At 41.8% G+C, this 19379-nt stretch overlaps 1 protein-coding gene across 1 annotated transcript in view; it reads right to left on the reverse strand.

Moving 5' to 3' along the window:
* Positions 1-12631: 12631 nt before the first annotated feature.
* Positions 12632-19379, reverse strand: part of ANKRD29 (ankyrin repeat domain 29) — a 53088-nt gene continuing 46340 nt past the window's right edge. The window contains exons 9-10 of the mRNA XM_046026026.1: positions 17918-18016; positions 12632-13079 (exon numbers count right to left, since the gene is read on the reverse strand). Of these exons, the coding sequence (XP_045881982.1) occupies positions 12996-13079; positions 17918-18016 (183 nt within the window). The 3' untranslated portion in view covers positions 12632-12995. The remainder of the gene's footprint in view (positions 13080-17917; positions 18017-19379) is intronic.

Here is a 19379-nt window from a genome sequence, read left to right on the forward strand (position 1 = left end):
CACAGGTGGCCAGTGAAATTGTAACACAGAGAAAGCTGCCCAGTCATGTCAGGTCATACATAAGTGACCAATTAAATTATAATTTACCCTAGTAGATACTTGAATTAGCCTATCACCTTGGTCAGAATTGTGCCCAAAAGGCTCCCAGGCCCATACTCCTTGGTAACTAGGGAGACCGTATGCGCCCCCCAACTAATCGGATGTCGCCACCTGGCCTGACCCACCCTTGTATTTGGGCTTTGTTACCTGGGACTGGTTTCCCTGACTTGTTTTTAACTAAGTCCCCTGGGGGAAGTTTAACTGTCCCCTAGGGACAGTTTAAGGGTTAAACAACCAGGTTATTGTTTAACCTGGATGGAAGTGTTCTGGCTAAAATAGGTCCTTACATTATTATTTATTATTTTATTTTTTAAAGATTTCATTTATTTATTTGACACAGAAACAGAAAGAGTTTGAGCGCAGGAGCTGGGAAGAGGAGCAGAGGGAAAGGGAGAAGCAGGCTTCCTGCTGAGCAGGGAGCCTGACATGGGGCTGGATCCTAGGACCCTGGGATCATGACCTGAGCCAAAGGCACCCCTACTTATTTTATTTCTTATTTTTAAAAGTGGTGATGCTTTAATTTGTATTTTATTAATTATAAGAGAAATTAATTATAAGTGAGATTAAGAATCTTTGTACATTTGGGGCGCCTGGTGGCTCAGTGGGTTAAAGCCTCTGCCTTCAGCTCAGATTGTGATCCTGGGGGCCTGGGATCAAGCCCCAAATCATACTCTCTGCTCAGCAGGGAGCCTGCTTCCTCCTCTCTCTCTGTCTGCCTCTCAGCCCACTTGTGATCTCTGCCCGTCAAATAAATAAAATCTTAAAAAAAAAAATCTTTGTACATTTATAAATGATTTCTTTCTTTGTCTGTTTTTTATTTTCTATTATTTTCTTTTTCATATTGACTTGTAAAGGTTCTCTATTTACTAAGAAAATTAACCTGTTTGCCTAGCATATATGTTGCAGGTACTTTTACTTATTTACTAGTTTGTAACATAATAAGAAATTATTCCATATTTTCCTCTAGACCTTTAATAATTCCATGGAAATCGTGATCTGGAATTATTTTGCTGTAAGGAGTGATGTAAGGGGCCAGCTCCACTCTTCCCCACAAAGCCTGGATAATCACAGGGATACCTGTTTTTGTTAAAGTTATCGTTGGTTTTTGTGTTGCCGCATCTAATGACAAGCCCTTTGCTGTCATCTCACTTGACCTCTTAGTGTATTCGACCCAGATGATCACACTGTCCTCCATAAAACATGTTCTTTAACCCTTCCGTGGGTTACCTCATTGAATAACATCGACTGTACCTCATCTTCTAGATTCGGCATGCACTTTGAACAGGATGTTCATGTTAATAAAATTTTATTACAACAAAATGCCTTTGAATCCTTCCAATATAGAAACTTTTTGTCCCCCTGCTGATTTGGAAACTTCAAAATAGGCCATGATATAAGTGGGCAAAGAAAAAAGAATACCTAACTATGGCACAGGTTGCGAATTTGCCTGGTTTCTAATATGAAGAGTGAAGTTCAATAACAGGAAATGAAGACAGAGCTGGGCCTTTGGTGTACCAGGAAACTGACTTCACCTGGGGGTATCTGAGCCCATGCTGATGGCCCCAGCCTTTCTTCGCTTTACTTTATTCACCTTTTCCCTTTGTTTTAGCTCAGGCTGCCAGAACAAAATACCACAGACTGGGCGGCTTAAACACTTATGAATCTGGGGGTGGGGGAGCACGATTCAGCCCATAGCACCCCTCCTGTTACTCAGGACTGTATTCCGACTTTTGTGGGTTGTAGGCATCTTCGCTTTTGGGTGCCCCTTCCTCCTTCCAAAACAACCACTTAAAAGCACATTTTGCCCCCTGGGCAAAATTATTATATGTTAATAATTATACATATAATAATTATATGTTAGTTTTTTAAAAAGCACATTTTGCAACTATAAGGTATAAAGACAAATATAATACAGGCTGGCTTCATTATTACGTATTCCTATCATTACATTCTTATGTTTCTTCTAATTTTAAAAGAAATAGAAATTAGAACATTTCTGTGTGAACTTAAAAGTATCAGGGGCCCTAGGCACTGTGTCTACTGGGCCTGAGGGAGAAGTTGGTCCCTTTTTGGAGCTAATGTCATAGAACTTCCCAGGCATTCACAGGCATTGTAACTTATGCTGATGGACTGCCTTGAAAAAAAAAGAAAGAAACGAAAAGAAAAAAAAAAAGGAAGGTCCAGGACCAGCAGCTAGCACTGACTCCAGAAAAAGGAGGAGAGCATAGGAGACCTTCTTGGAGGCAAGTTACCACAAATCCACGTAGCCATCACGCAGAGGAAGGCTATAGAACATTTTCAGCAGGGCACCTGGGTGGCTCAGTGGGTTAAAGGCTCTCTGCTCAGCAGGGAGCCTGCTTCCCTCCTCTCTCCCTGCCTGCCTCTCTGCCTACTTGTTCTGTCTGTCAAATAAATAAATAAAAATCTTAAAAAAAAACAACACACATTTTCAGCACTGCAAAGGCTTCCTTAGGCCTTTTCCCAGTCAACACCATCACCCCCCTCCAACCAAGAGGTAGCCACAGTTCCAACTTCTCTCACTATAAATCATTTTGCCAGCTCAACTTCAAGTACATGGAATCACAGTCTCTGGGTCAGGTTTCTTTCACTCAGCCTTGTCAGATGAGTAGGTATGATACTCATCCCCATTGCTCAGAGTACTAACTCACCATTTTTTATTGCTGAGTAGTATCCCATGGTGTAAAAATACCATGGCAAACATTTGGGGGTGTTCCCAGTTTAAGCTGTTATAAATAAACTTGCTTTGAACATGTCTTTTGTTTGAAATGTGCACTCAGTTGTTTTGGATTCTGCAAGAGCCTTTTAAAGCTCCATACTTAAACCCAATTTTATAGACATCCTCATTTAAAACAGCTGACATGACTATCACTCATGACTTTGATGCCAGTGGTTAGGACTGACTCAGAAATGGGGGGTTACTTACAGTAAAACAGCCTCTCTGGCGAGGACACTTGAGTGTCCATCCAGCCGTGGGCTGCATGTGACTTCGACTCAGAGAGGTTCCTACCAACGCAGGAGTCACTTGAAACTTGGCTGTCACTGTCTCACTCTGGCATTCCCCTCTCTGTAGGATTCAGTCACACGACACTATTCCCTTCACCTGAGGTGTTTGGGGTCTGATCTTTCCTAAAATAGGAGTCCAACTCCTATAAACTGAAGACTTTGTTTCTTTTTAAGATTTCATTTATTTATTTGAGAGAGAGTGAGAGAAAGAAAGAGAGCATGAGGGGAAGGAGGGTCAGAGGGAGAAGCAGACTTCCTGCTGGGACACAATCCTGGGTATCCAGGATCATGACCTGAGCCAAAAGCAGTCACTTAGTCAACCGAGCCAGCCAGGTGCCCTGAAGACTTTCTTCCTAGGGCTAGTCTTAAAAGTTCAACCATGGGAAAGTGAGAGCAATAGCAGCATTTCCCTTGTTAAAAATCCAAAGGTGAAATCCTAGTGAAGGGAGGACAGAGGACAGCGGGGTGGGGAGAAGGAATTCTTTGTCATCAGAGACAAAGTGGACAAGGCATCCAAGACCCAAGATCTTTCATTAGCTTCCTTCAACTGGTAAAAGCCTGCCTTCAGATATATTTTACAATCATCTTAAAGTATTACTAAAACTAAGGGCGAGGCCAACAGGAAAAGATTCTAAGACTTTCCAGACCCACTAATGCATCAGTTATGTAACTGAGGGCTAAGTCTAGTTGGAGAGTCGGGAGAAACACCTGTCTCAGCCATGGTTGATCTCACTGTGTTTGGTACATTAAACAGGCTACAGACACGAGCTGGGCCGTCAGCCAGTGGAATGTGGAATAAATGTTTCCACTTTTTTTCTAGAGAGCACATAACTTGTTTTCTTGCCTGTTGTTCCCCATATTTTGAAGCACAGGTGAGTACAAGAGCCTGAGCTGACATTGGACAAAGGCATGAGAAATCCTAATATTGTTGGCTTATTACAGCAGGGCCTGCAGGTTCTATGCACTGATTTTTTTTAGCATCTCCTCACAGTGAAATAACGCTCACTAAACCAATTGACCAGTAGAAATAAATGTAGTTTCTCTCATTTTTCCAGGAAGGTAATAAAAACATTAACTCATAGGCCCATAGAGGCTGCAACCACACCCATCTTGCATCTCTAGGGTGTGGCACCAGGTGCAGGAACACCTCACTTTATTGTGCTTCGCTTTATTGTGCTTTGCAGATACTGCATTTTTTTTTAACAAATTGAAGGTCTGTGGCAACCCCACGTCAAGTAAGTCTACCGGCACCATTTTTCCAACATTTGTTCACTTTGTGTTGATGAAGTTCTAGAACATAGGTGAGGTCCAGAGCCAATGATCAAGAAAGAAATCTTGGGGCGCCTGGGTGGCTCAATGGTTTAGGCTGCTGCCTTCAGCTCAGGTCATGATCTCAGGGTCCTGGGATCGAGTCCCGCATCGGGCTCTCTGCTTGGCAGGGAGCCTGCTTCTTCCTCTCTCTCTCTCTCTGCCTGCCTCTCTCCCTACTTGTGATCTCTATCTGTCAAATAAATAAATAAAATCTTTAAAAAAAAAAAAAGAAAGAAAGAATTCTTGAGACATCTTTGGTGCAAAATGGTGGTTTATTAAAGCACGGGGACAGGACCTGTGGGCAGGAAGAGCTGGGGCTCCGATATCCTGAGGAGTAGAGATTATATACACAGGAGCTGGGTAGGTGAGGACAAAGGGGGTGTTCAGAAGGGCTGTCACGGCAAAGAAGACTGTCAGGATACTAGAGGCCTGGTTATTGTCAAGCCAAGGCTGTTTTCCTCTAACAAGGCACTAACATGAAGATAGTTGGGAGTTTCCTGGTGGAATGTCATATTCCTCCTATCACACATCCTCGTCAATGAGCTTTAGGTTTAGAAGAAATTTAACTTATTTATATTTCCTTTCATCTCAGCCTCCTTCAGTTTTATGGAGGGGAGGGTGGTGTTAGAGCTTTAGGAACAGAGTTGCTTGCCTCTGGAAGTTAGGCTATTGATAAGATAGCTTCTTTGTTGTTAATCACTAGGACATTTGTAAACCAAGGGAGACTCCGGTCTTGCAGACTTGTGATCTCTGCAAGTTAGCTATTTGGTTTTCTTTTCAGGCAGCCGGGGGTGCCTGAGGGATGTCACACTGTCACGAGGTGGCAGGGAGAAGGGGTGTAAGGTACCAGCTTCTGCTTTGTCCTCAGCCAGCCTTCTGCTCCCTCATCAGTGTCTCTGTGTCACAATTTCATAATGCTTGCGATATTCCAAACTCTTGCACTGTTACGCTATCTGTCATGGTGATCTGCAATCAGTGATCTTTGGTGCTGCTATTGTAACTAGGGCCCCATGAATTGCTCTCTCATATGAGGCAGTGAACTTGACTGATAGATGTCGTGCGTTCTAGTGTGTTCTGACTCCGCCACACACCTGCCATCCCCCCTCCCACTCCCTCTTCTCGGGCCTCCCTAGTCCCTGAGACACAACAATATTGAAATTAGGCCAATTCATAATCCTACAGTGGCCTCTAAGTGGTTAAGTGAAAGGAAGAGTCACGTGTCTCTCACTTTAAACCAAAAGCTAGAAATGATTAAACTTAGCGAGGAAGGGATGTTGAAAACTGAAAGGTTGGAAGTGAGGTCTCTTGTACCAGCTAGCCAAGCTGTGAATGGGAAAAATTCTCCAAGGAAATAAAAAGTACTACCTCCGTGAACACATGAATGATAAGAATGATAAGAAAGTGAAGTCGCCTTATTGCTGATACAGAGAAAGCCTGAGTGGTCTGGATAGAAGATCAAACCAGCCACAACATTCCCTTAAGCCAAAGCCTCATCCAGAGCCAGGCTCTGACTCTCTTCAGTTCTGGGAAGGCTGAGAGAGGTGAGGAAGCTGCAGAAGAAAAGTCTGAAGCTGGCACAAGGTGGTTCATGAGGTTTAAGGCAAGAAGCTGCCTCTGTGACGTCACAGTGCAAGGTGAGGCAGCAAGTGTGGATGGAGAAGCTGCAGATGATCGAAGGTCATTAACGAAGGTGACTACACTAAATAGATTTTCAATGTAGATGAAACATTCTTATATTAGAAGATGATATCTGGGACTTTGATGGCTAGACAGGAACAGTCAATGCCTGGCTTCCAAGTCCAAAGGACAGGCTGACTGTCTCAGGGCAGCTGGTGACTTTAAGTGGAAGCCAATGTCATTGACCATTCTGACAATTGTAGGGCTCTAAAGAATTATGCTAAATCACTCTGTCTGGGCTCTAGAAATGGAACAGCAAATCCTGTAAACTATGTTTACAACATAGTTATTGTATATTTTAAGTGTGCTGTTGAGATCTACTGCTCTGAGGAAAAAAAAGAAAAAAAAGTTTCCTTTAAAAATATTACTGTTCATCGGCAAATCACCTGGTCACCCAAGAGCTCTGACGGACCATGAGATTGTCACTGGCATGACCCCTGTTTCCGCCAGACTCAGGAAACTCCTAGAAGCTTCTAACTATCAATTTCATTCTTTTAGAAACTAACCAACAAATTGCTGGAACAGGAAGAGAAACATTTGAGCAGATCCCATGCCTGCTCAGGTGAATCAGAAAGTGCCCTTCCAAGTTACCTCGGCTTTGTCATCTTTATTATAATGTTAAAATATCCTCTGAATATTCCACTCCCTCCCCCCCTCATAAAATGAATCTGCTCAACCCGGTTTGGAAAGTCATTCCACATGATCTCCTTGCTTGTATAATTAAAGGTAAGAAGACTTTGTGAGGGAGCCCCACCGGGTGTGGTTTCTGTCTATAACTCACCAAAGAGCAGACACACATTGGTTCTGTAACAAGATGAATGTGGTTCACATGCCTGTTAACACAATATCCATTCTGCAGCCCATGGCTTAAGGAGTCATTTTGAGTTTTAAGTCTTATTATTGAAGAAATATATTTCATGAGGCTATACTTTCCACAGATAGTGATTCCCTCTGATAGTTCTGGACAAAGTATATTGAAAAACTTCTGGAAAGGATTCACCATTCTATTTTTGTTGTTGTTGTTTTTATTTTTTATTGTTTTTCATTTTAATTCCAGTATAGTTAACGTACAGGGTTATGTTGCTTTCAGGTGTACATTTCATGAACATTTTATTTATTTATTTATTTATTTATTTATTTATTTATTTAATTGTTAGTTACCATACAAGTACATCATTAGTTAGGATTCATCATCGTAAATGCTATTAAGAACATTTGTGATTCGTGGGAAGAGGTCAAAATATCAACATTAACAGGAGTTTGGAAGAAGTTGACTTCAACCCCAGTGGGTGAGTCTGAGGGGTTCCAGATGTCCGTGGAGGAAGTCACTGTAGATGTGCTGGAAACAGCAAGAGAAGCAGCATTAGAAGTGGAGCCTGAAGATGTGGGTGCAAGGCTGCAAGTTCATGGTCAAACTTGAATGGATGAGGAGTTGGTTCTGTACTGTGGACATGGCAATGACAGCAAAGGATTTAGAATGTTACATAAACTTAGCTGATCAAGCAGCAACAGGGCTGGAGAAGACTGACTCCAGTTTTGAAAGAAGTCCCGTTGGTAAAATACTACCCAACAACATCACTCGCTACAGAGAAATCATTCGTGAAAGGAAGCATCAGAGCAGCAAACGTCACTGTCGTCTTACTTGAAGAAACTGCTGCAGCCGCCCCAACCTCCAGCAACCACCACCGCGGTCGGCCAGCAGCCAGACGCATGGAGGCAAGACCCTCCCCCGGCAAGAGCTCAGATAGATGCTAGTTAGCAGTTTTTAATAATAAACTGTATTTTAAATAAGGCACCTACATTGTTTTTAAGGATATAAAGCTATTGCACACTTAAGAGACCACTGTGTAATGTAAACATAGCTTTTATATGCACAAAACAATTCACGTGACTCGCTTTGTTGTGATACTCACTTTGTCAGTGCGATCTGGAGCCAGACCTAAATATCTTTGAGGTATGTCCGTACTTCCTTTCTCGGTGACAAAGTAGAGACAGTGCTTTCTGATAGATGCCAGCGGTTCCTAGAAAATGTTGGGCTGGGCTTCCCAAATACAGTTCTACCTATCACAACTAGAATCATTTCTAGACAACCATTTATTTTCATTTAACATTAGCTCCAGGTCCTAACCAGTTGCCATCCTTGTCTTTTCCAACTCAGGGCTAGAAGGGATATAGCTCAGTGGTAGAGCATTTGACTGCATCTCAGGGCTGGAGTTCTGGATGGCTGAACAAACTCACCAAGGGCAAAGTTGGTGGAGCAGGAGTCTGGAATTTGCCAGGCCTTGTGTGACATGGTCACACCGCATGGGGTTTGTCGCCCACCCTCCTGGCCGCCTTTGACTTTCTCCTCCCTTGATAAGTGTTTCACTTCCTGCTTTTGTCCCTTTCACCTCATTTCCTAGGCTGACTGCACTTTATCCTTCAAAATCACTTCTCAGGTTTTCCCCTCTCCCGAGTCTCCCTGGGGACCTCATTCACCACCCCACCCCGACTTTGACCATCACTTCTACATACCTGATGCCTGAATCAGTAGAAACCGTCTTGTCCTAAACATCAAGCTGCTGCTTCCAACTGCCTTCTGGAATCTGTTTCACACATTCTTTTTTTTTTTTTTTTTTCTTAAAGATTTTATTTATTTATTTGACAGAGAGAGATCACAAGTAGACAGAGAGGCAGGCAGAGAGAGAGAGAGAGGGAAGCAGGCTCCCCGCTGAGCAGAGAGCCCGATGCGGGACTCGATCCCAGGACCCTGAGATCATGACCTGAGCCGAAGGCAGCGGCTTAACCCACTGAGCCACCCAGGCGCCCTGTTTCACACATTCTTTAAACTGAGCCTGTTCAGAGGCGCTCTCTCTGTCCCCACCCCAGTTCTGCTTCCTTCTTTCTCACCCAGTTACCGTCACCATCCACCATGTAAACCTTGGGAGTGGAAAAGAATTAACATAACAGACCTAAGACTACTAATGTTAGAAAGTTTTGCTTACAAGATTGACCATTGGCTGGCATCTGGGGACTTGCCAAGTAAACAGTTCCCTACACTGATCTAAAAGCCTTTCCTTACTGACAACGGCTCACGGTGCCTAACCTGTTTGTACCCAGCAATGTGTTTTATGCTGAATGCCTGTTTTCCTTCTGAAAGTCTGGGATTTTGGTAAATGCTAGACAGAGGATACCAATGTGACCAGCTCCCAGCTGAAAGCCTGGGCGAGTCTTTAACGAGCTTCCCCAGTAGACAGCACTGTCAATGTTGCCATGTCTCATTGCGAGAGCAACTGAGCTCCCCCTGCGAGAATCCACTGGAAGACGACACTTGCAAAATTGCACCTGGTTCCCTCCATCTTCTATTTCTCTTTCCCTTTGCTGATTTTCTTATATATCCCTTTTCTGTAAGCCTAGCCATGAATATGACCCCATGATGAGCCCTGTGAGTCTTTCTAGCAAATCACCCAACCTAGGGAAGGTCCTAGGGTCCCCTGCCACATCTTGGTTTAATCCTAACCCTCTTTTCCTTGATCTCTATGTTCAATTAATCACCAATTACCATTAGCTCTACCTCTAAATTTTAATTTTTCTTTAATTAAAAAAAATTTTTTTAAAGTGTTAAAGTAATCTCTACACCCAAAGTGGGGTTCAGATTCAACCCTCAGGTCAGAAGTCACATGCTCTACGGACTGAGCCAGCTAGGCATCCCTCTACCTCAAAATATTTAAAAAAAAAAATATATAAAATATATATTTATATAGAAATATTATATATAATAATATAATATTATATATTTTATATATATTATATTTTATATATAATATATTTGCATTTATTATATATTATATATAATAAAATATATAAATATATTTATATATTTAATACAATTTAATAATTTATATAATATATAAATATATTTATATATTTAATATAATTTAATATTTTAATATATAATTTATTATAATATAATTTAATATTTAATATAATTTAATATATAATTTAATAATATAGATTAATATATAATTTAATTATATAATATATAATATATATTATATATTATTGGGTGTGTTAACTAGATGGGGGGAAATCCTTCCACAATGCCTACAGATATCGAATCATCACAGTGTACAAGTCAAAGTTTCTGTTTTCAGTATCTTCCATGACTCTCCCAAGACTTTTTGTCTGACCTTGTGGGATCATTATAAAAGTTCTCCACAGTTAAAACAATGAAATCATATAGCTTAAAGATCTACCCAGGCTTCCAAATATCAATGTATTTATTGACAAAGCTGAATTATTCACTTTGAAATTCCATGCTATTAAAAATCACATAGAAATAACTAACTTCTGATTAAAAACAGACAGAACAAGCAGCAAAGATAAGTTGGGTAGTACATTAACTTTATTTTGAATTATAACATGGAATATGTCATCAAACAAATGGATGTAATGAAAACTTTTATAGTTCAGTTAACAAATGATTTGCATAGGAACTGCTAGTTCTGTCTTAGGATGCAGAGCTCTTTGAATTGTCAATTAGATTAACATAAAATAAGAATCATAAAAGTTAAGAACCATCTACCTGTGTGCCAAATAAATGCAATTTTACCTCAAATAACAGACTTTTTGTTCAGTCCCTGGTGAGCAGTTATAATCATCTTCCCTGCTACGGATAATGTCATAATCTCATCCAGACCAAATGTGATCCTTCTAAGCTAGAGACCTCTTACCTATAGTAGGAAAACCTCCATTAAGTATTGTTGAAGCTACTAGATTCATTTTTATGGCCCTAAAATTGATCAAGAACATTTCCCACTTAAAACAAAGGTCAAGGACAACACATCTTAGTGAAAACATTGAGTTTGTGATTTCAACCCATTTTGTCTTTTGGAACTTTGTTATCAGTGTCCATAATACTGTTTTGATTTATATCAGTGATGAGCAACCTGTTTTGTCCTAAGGGCTAACAAAGGGGGAAAAATAGAAAGGATTTAAGGCCACACTCTCTTCCCCTTTAAAATGAACACAGTTTTATGAAATTCCCATGGGGAAAAGTGTATTTGTATTATTTTGCTAAGTAAAAGGAAGTCAGTGAGGAAATTGGCACTGCTTTTTAGCTACTAAAAGGTTTCTATCCAGATATTTTAGCAATACAGACAGAACTTTCTAATTTTTTATTCCGAAATTAGATTGCAGACTTGTTGCATAGTTAGGCTTAGACATATCTGGGGACTCTGGGGTTTGCCCATTACTGCCTTTGCTTGTGACATTAATTAAAGTAAGCTGATTTGTGCTGATTGATTATTTTATTGATCACAACAAACTTTAAGGGAATATCCTCTAATTTCAAGAATTATATTCCATCATTTACTGACTTAAAGACAACGCTTTTAGTGAGTACCACTGCAAGCTGGTTAAAAAAAAAATTGGAGGATTGCATTTCCTTCCATCTTAACATGTCTTTACACAGAACATTGGCTGGAAACCAGACCAGAATGTGAAAAGAAAACTAAAGAAGTATTTAAATAATAGAAATATCATCAGCGTTTATTATGGTAGATTATAGAAAGATGGTCTAATTTGTGTGTGTGTGCAATTAGGCACTGGCTGAAGCATTTAGACACCATTGATTATAAAATACATTAAACATAAGTTTTTCTTCAAGGAATAATTCAGTAAAACTTGGGTTTCTTTTTTGAAATCAATCAGCTCAAGAACATGCATAGATGAACATTATTAAATACTAATGACAGTCTTTTATTGCTTATACCCCTGCAATAGAATAGCAACATATTGTACTCGCATATGACATTTCATCCAAGGACCTCAAAGTCATTGTGTCAAGCAACAGGATTGCACAGCTTATTAAGTCTACCTAGTTATGGCATGGGAAGCAGATTCCCAACAAGAGAACCAAAATAAAAGTTCAAAAAGATAAAGCCTAGATTTCCTATAATTTTCTGAGTTTCCAAATTTGCCACGTACATCCTACCATACCTACAATATTGATTCTAGGTAAAAATGATTTTTTTTTCAAGTGTTAGGAATGAGACGAGGATCACCTCACAAATCAACAATCTGTCTTTTTTATAGTTCAATAGTCCATCTTGGAAAATCACATCATGGAATGTCAGAAGTGGCTCTTTAATGTGACTTTATACATCATTGCTTCCAGATCAACATGGTTACGATCTTTGGGTAGAAGAAAACATTTTACACTGGAATAACATACAGCTATGTGTAAAATACAAGGGAGCCATATCTTTTAGCACACTTACAATTAATGCGAAAGCAGAAGTGCTTTGATTCACTGAAGATCAGACTTTCAGTCTTTTTTTTTTTTTTTTTAAAGATTTTATTTATTTATTTGAGAGACAGAGAGCACAAGCAGGCAGAGAGGCAGGCAGAGAGAGAGGAGGAAGCAGGCTCCCTGAGGTGCAGAGAGCCCGATGCGGGGCTCGATCCCAGGACACTGGGATCATGACCTGAGCCGAAGGCAGAGGCTTTAACCCACTGAGCCACCCAGGCGCCCCAGACTTTCAGTCTTTTAAAGGCTTTTGTCATCTTGTTTAAACCTCTTCCATGGTTTAACTCTAAGAGTTTAACCGAGAGACCCAACTTAGTGTGGTTTAAAATGAGTTTCTGGGGACTCCACGAATCTGCCAGCCCCCACAGCGGTGGGGTTAAAGGCCAGCGTGAGAAGTTCATGTGAGGGTAAGGGGTCCCTGAGCCTTTCTGTTCTTGACTCGGGGCACAGAGCCCAGCTCCCCTTGGTCAGGGACCCAGGGTGGACATTCCGGGCATTTCCTTGCTTCAAGGAATTTCCAACACTATTTGAAAAGGAATTTCTTTTTGGACAATGTGATTAGGGTTTCTATCTTTGAGTTGAATATGGAATGAAGTTAGCTCTTCCTATGTCCTTCTTTACTTCGGAGGAGACGCAGTATACGCTCATTTTTGGTTAGTTCTGCTGGAAGTTCATTGGCCTGGAAGAAGGTAAGATAGACATTAGTGAATTCCCACAGTTGGGATGGTTTTAGGCTCTCCAAAGCAGGGCCTCTGACTCCACTTGCTCCTCTGCTGACGAAAAACCCTACTGGACTCACTCTTATTTTAAGGCTTTAAAGGTCTCCTTTAATTATATAAATATCATCTGTTATTTTCTCATCTCATCATCAGAGTTATTTTTCTTTCTAAGCCATATCTCTAGTACATTGATCTCCTGGAGGCCAGCGTCCATGTATGATTAATCATCGTATCCTCATTTCCAGCCCAATCCCTGGTACATCTAGTATATGCTCAATAAATACTGGTAATGTTAAAATTGATACTTTATATTTAATTAGTATGGGGCAGTGTGTCCACTAGGGACTTGAGACTAAGGACAGGTATCTGTTGAGAAAACAGAGTTAAGAAACATTTAGAGAATAAGAAATACCTGGAACACAGAACAGCTTCTGTGGCCACCACGTCCCTCCTGACACTAGGGTTTCACTGAATGGCCTTTCTTCTCATCATGCTGTTGAGACACATTGCTTACACATTTATTTCATGAGTGAATCCTTATCCCATGAAATAAATGTAATGGGGCAGTGGTTCTCAAACTTTTGGGCTCAGGACCTTTTTACACTCTTAAAAATTAATGAAGATCCCAATAAGTTTTTGCTTTTAACTTCTTAGAAATGAAAGGAAGAACATTAAAAAACCCCTTAATTCATTAAAAATCATAAATGCACTACAGGGTACCATAAATAACATGAAAAACAACCACATTTTCAAAAACAAAAAAGCTAGGGATAAGAGTAGCATTGTTTAATAGATCTGCCTCTCTGTTGAATGTGTAGCTTAATCGGAAACATTTGAATTTTCTTATCTGCTTTTGTATCCAAGCTATCGTGATACGTTGTTTTGATTAAAGCATATAAAGGAAGTTCAGTTTGGCACAGATAGGTAGTTGGAAAAGGAAGGAAAGATTTTAATAGCCTTTTCAGATCATTGGAGATACTGTTCTTTGATGCTACGCTCATACTAAACAAGGGATAGTTTCTTAAAGGTAACTGCAGCGTGGACTCTGAAACCACACCAATGGACTTTTTACATGAAAAATCCATACATCTACCTATCTACAGGTGGTGTTTTCCCCCATGTATGATTTGTAACATCACACACCAGCCGATTGGAAAATATTAGTTCAATGAGTTATGCAGATTATCTAGATGTGGACACATGGGGTCATACAATCTCCAAAGATCACCTTTGTTAATATTAGCGCCAATTCATCAGAAAAGCCTGTGAGTTTAAGAAGCCGTCAGGCTCACGTGGCGGATACCAGTGGTTCTTCAAAGTAAAAATGGCGCTCCGTGAAAAGGCACCTGGCTCACTTTGCTATTCTAATGATGTCCCTGAGATAACCATGCACATGAGCAGAGAGCAGGAAGGCCAGATGCCTACTTCCCATTGCCTTACATAGAATATTAAAAAGATGTGTAACAAGGGTCCAGGTTTAATAAAATTGAAATTGTTCACGGCTTCATCAAAGATGTTCTTAAGTAAAACTGGTATGTGTGTGAAATAATTTACAAAATCTGTAAAGTAACTCACAAGGTTGTGTAAAATAATTTGCCGGTATAGTTTATACCCCTGCTGGCAGGTGTCAGGGGCCACTAGTTTCAGCCACTGTTAGAGCAAATGTTAGAAGCACCATTTGCTGTAGAAGTTAGAGCAAATGTTAGAAGCACCATTAGAAGCAAGTTTTTACTGTGCTTCTACACTGTTAGAGCAAATGTCAGCACAGTGAAAAGGGCAGATGACATCTTTATATTACTACGTGTATTGTTTTGACTTCTTAGACCTCTTGAAAGGGTCTTACAGGCCCTCAGGGGTCCACAAACCATACTGAGAACTGTTGTTACAGATGAATCACGGGACGTTCTCGGAATTTCAGGGGAGGCAGTTAAAGGGTAGAAAGGCACCCAGAATAGAGGAGAGGGCTTAGATGCAGATGTTACTTGTCTCACATATTTTTTCCTCCCAGAGCCACATCTGGAAGCCCTATGCTTTATCTGGGACCCTGATCCTAGGTGAAACTCCTGAAGTCCCTACCTTCTTGGTTGGGTCCTGCTCTTTGGCCCGCACGTGCTAGCTGGGACTTCACTTGTCTGGAGTTATGCACAGAGTTGCTGGGAATTATGTTTGCCACAAATGGTCTGCTGCACAGCATGTCCTGTTGCTGCCCCCCAGCCCACCACAAGGGACCCTTGATGCTGATGCTGTACTGAATTGGGCAGATGACTATGCTGTGTTCCTGTAGACCAGAGGCCCCTCGGGCCTTGGAATTCTACTATTAGTTCCTGCAGGAAGAGACACCATACAGGCCTAATGCCTGGCCCTGCACAGAAATGCTCCCAGTAGACAGATGTCAGCATCTTCTAGTCTTGGAGCATACTCAGGAATGACGGGGCTGTTCCACGTGGGTTACTGATGCTAGGTGAGCAGGCTGCCAGGCAGCCAGAGGATCCTCTACGGTCAGGAGGAGGAGATCTAAGAAGCTATACTTTATCAATAAGCTTCCTGAGTTATAGTTCCCATGTGTAACCTTTATCACTAAAAACAAACCTTATATCCTCAAACCATGTAGTCAACTTTTGACCAATCACATTGCTGTTCCGTGTGTCATCCATATAGTTCTAGAAACCTGGTCTTATGCCTCCTCTTTCCAGGTTGGTCCTCTCTGAATTCTCAGGTTGCTGAGGTTATGTGGACTATTATGATGGCTGGTGCCCCAGGCTAACCCCCAAAGGCCATCTTATTCATTATGGGGCAGGACCACAGGCCCATGTTCATGATACCACAGCATCAAAACACTCTACTTCCCAACTGCTCTTGGGACAAGCTGTGTTCTGAATCTTCAGTTGGGAATATCGGGAACACAGGGCCTGCACCCGTGGGGACAGCTACAGTGTGGGGAGTGGCTATCCGGCCCGTCAGTTACCCTCTCCTGAGGCATCGCAGTCCCAGAGCAGAACTCCACCCCTGGAGCAGAAGATTGCTTCTGTATTAGCTTAGAAGTCATTTCCTCTGGGAAGCTTCTAGTAGCATTTATTACTTCCCTGCTGACAGCTCTTGTCACTGTACTACAATTTCTTGTTTGTCTTTATTCCTCAGTAAACTCTGAGCTCTTTGAAGTCAGAGACGATGGGAACTCCATTCACCGTAGTCTCCCCAGTACACGGCACCACGCATGGTATCTAGTGGGTCCTCAGTATGTGTTGAACGAATGAAGGCAAAGAATGCCCCCTTCAAGAGTCCCGGGTGGCTGCCCAAATACCAACACCCTTGCTTCTAGAGCTGTCTCTGAGAGGCTGGCTTCTTTGGGGTGGCTGGTGGATGGGTGGGATGCGGGTGGGACTCCCTGGCAACGAGTCCCAGCTCTCTGAAGGATGCTGGTGTCTGAAACTCCAGCACGAGCAGTCTCCCTATATCTCTATATATTCAAGAGTAGCTTTAGGGACAATCCAAGGTCCAGCATTTTGGTCACTGGAAATTCCCCATCACCATGATTGCCGAAGTCCCAGGAGACAAACAAAGAATTGCACGTTGTTTCAGTTTCCATAAGCTACTGGATGGCTTAGCAAGAAAGATCAATCTCTTTAGGAAGTCTGTGTCCAGGGTCTAAAGATAAGTGTACAAGTCTGATTTCAGCTGCCTTATCACACAGCCAGGCCAGCTAATGGAAAACAAATTGGGAGTATCTCAGGAAGAGATAAGCAGAAGTGTTTATCTTCAAGCACTCTAATGGTAAGAACGAGGAAATAATAATGCCACATGCTAAGTAAAATGAAAATAAAAGAGACTCTTGGCATGTTGTCTAATTGCAGCTTTTAAGGGTTCCTTTCCAAAATGTCATGAAAAAAGTTCTGTGTGTTTGCTTTTATTATTAAAGAAATTAACACAGCACTAGATACTTATAAAAGCTCAAATAGTATAGAAGTATAAAGTGAAAACTGCTTTTCATACCTTCCTTGATGGATAAGCCCTGCTCCTACTTCCTCCTTTAAAAGTTCATAGTTCCATGTTCTCTCAAGACCTGCCCTATGCTGCTCTCCTCTCCTAGGTTCTACACTTGACTGTGCACGCAGATGTCGAATAGGAAAAATGGGCATTGGGGATCTTCCCACCTCCACGTCTGACTTAATTGTAAACTAAGGATGTTGGCCTATAAAAGATACGGGTTGGTTTGGAACAGTAGTGCCAAGTCCCATTAACAGTAGAAGAACAGCATTTCCCCAAGGAGTCGTTAAGATATGCACGTTGGACGTATGCAGGGTAGCAATAAACTACGAGAATGGGGACGTTCTTAGGACATTTTTGATGATAGAACCCCATCACTGTACTCCCCGCCCCTGTCCTGGGAGGGCTGCACCACCGTCAGCCCACAACCACCGCTGACAGATACAGGGTTTTCAGCCTAATTCTCTGGGTCTAGACACACTGCTCGTTTCTACCTACTGATAGTCTCTCATGCCCTCACGATACCCGGGTACGAAGAGAAGGGCTGGGGAGGGCGGCCTGAGTGATGAGACGCCTGTCAGGGCTTTGCTCTCCCTCACAGTCCCTTTCAAAGGCCCATCGGCATCTAATCATGTCCTCAGGTCCCGCAGCACACAGTGAATAGGCCTGTGTAAGTATCGCCAATGGCCCTTTGCAAGTGACACAAATCTGGCCCAGGGGGCATGGGACGGGTTATCGTGGCTTAGGTAGAAACCACCTTATCTCTGCACAGGTGCCCAGGGGAGTTAAAAGATAGGTAGGGAAAGGCCAGTACCTTGTTTCTTAGGGCTGGGTCCGCCCCTGCTTCCAGGAGCAGCGCGACTGTTTTAATATTCCCACTGAGCACTGCAGCATGGAGGGCCGACGTCCCATTCTAGGAGAAAACGACAGTGTGTGTCAGGAGTGGGCTCACGGCCACAGCACCGAGCCTGCTTTCATCATAGCCCAGCCTGAGGGAAGAGGCTAGGGTCAGAGCTTTGCTCTTCCTCACAGTCCCCGCTTCAGGGCACGTCAGCATCTAATAGAGTGTCCTCAGGTCCCCGGCAGGCGGTCCGGGCAAACACTGCCGACATCCTTCGGCAAGTGAAACAAGAAATCTGGCTCAGGTACACGTGACTTCACGATCAGTCCGTCAGTTTTAAATGTATTAGAACTTGCTGCAGCAAAAGTGATAATGCCACATTATTTTGTTTTTTCTTCAAGGGCAACATATACAGTTTCTGCGCTTCCAGCAAGGCTGGAGAAATGGCTGGTAAACTAAGGGGCCGACCTGTCAGCCCAGCTACCTGCTCTCCATGCACTGAGGTGGGAGGGAGCACCACTGTGGGCTCACAGGCTGTGAGCACATGCAGTGAGGAAACCCCGAAGCCCTGAGGTAGAGCATTCCTGAGCATGAAAGGGGCCCTTTGGGTGGGTTGCTGACATTTTATGAAATGTGCTACAAATATTTACTGAACTAAGGAAGCATGGACGTGCAGCACGTAGCCAGATTCTGGGAGGGGAGAGGAAGAGTACATAACAAGCCTGATATAAGAATGATGGACAGTCACATGACATCTGTTCCAGAAGACGCATATGTCTACAAGTGCATCTAAATGCAAACTTAATTTTCACATTAGCTATTTATAATAATAAAACTATTTTCTTAATTTATAAAAGAATAAAATACCCATAGAAAAATTCCAGCAAAGTAGCATTTTCCTTTCCAAAGCAGCATGTTTACTTTTATAACATGTATGACAACTCACTTGTCTGGTGATACTTCACTTATCTAAATCTTCACCAACTTGTCAACTTCATCTATTTGCAACATGGCTAAGAATATAATACCAAGCCGGGAAAGAGATCTTTGAAACACGACTAGGTATTACAAAGTCCATTTCTGAAGCTCATTTCTTTCATTCGTAGAGCTCCCTTTCACGTATATTCTTTTTTTTTTTTTACCTTAGTTATAAGTAGATATTTATTTCTTATTTTTTTATAAACATATAATGTATTTTTATCCCCAGGGGTAGAGGTCACAGACCATATATTCTTACTTTACAAACAACATTAATGAATGTAGCTTTCCGGCTTCCGAGCTCATGGAAGATTAGAAGTTGGTCACTGGGACAGAGAGGGGCCAGCATTCTGACAGCAGGCCTGTATCAGCTGATCACAGGGACAGAGCCTAAATATATAAAGATCAGATACAGAGTGTCCCAAAAGCCTCTGTGATCATTCAAGGACAGGTTGAC

This window comes from Meles meles, chromosome 12 (genome assembly GCF_922984935.1).
Source record: "Meles meles chromosome 12, mMelMel3.1 paternal haplotype, whole genome shotgun sequence".
In the NCBI taxonomy this organism is placed as follows: Eukaryota; Metazoa; Chordata; class Mammalia; order Carnivora; family Mustelidae; genus Meles; species Meles meles.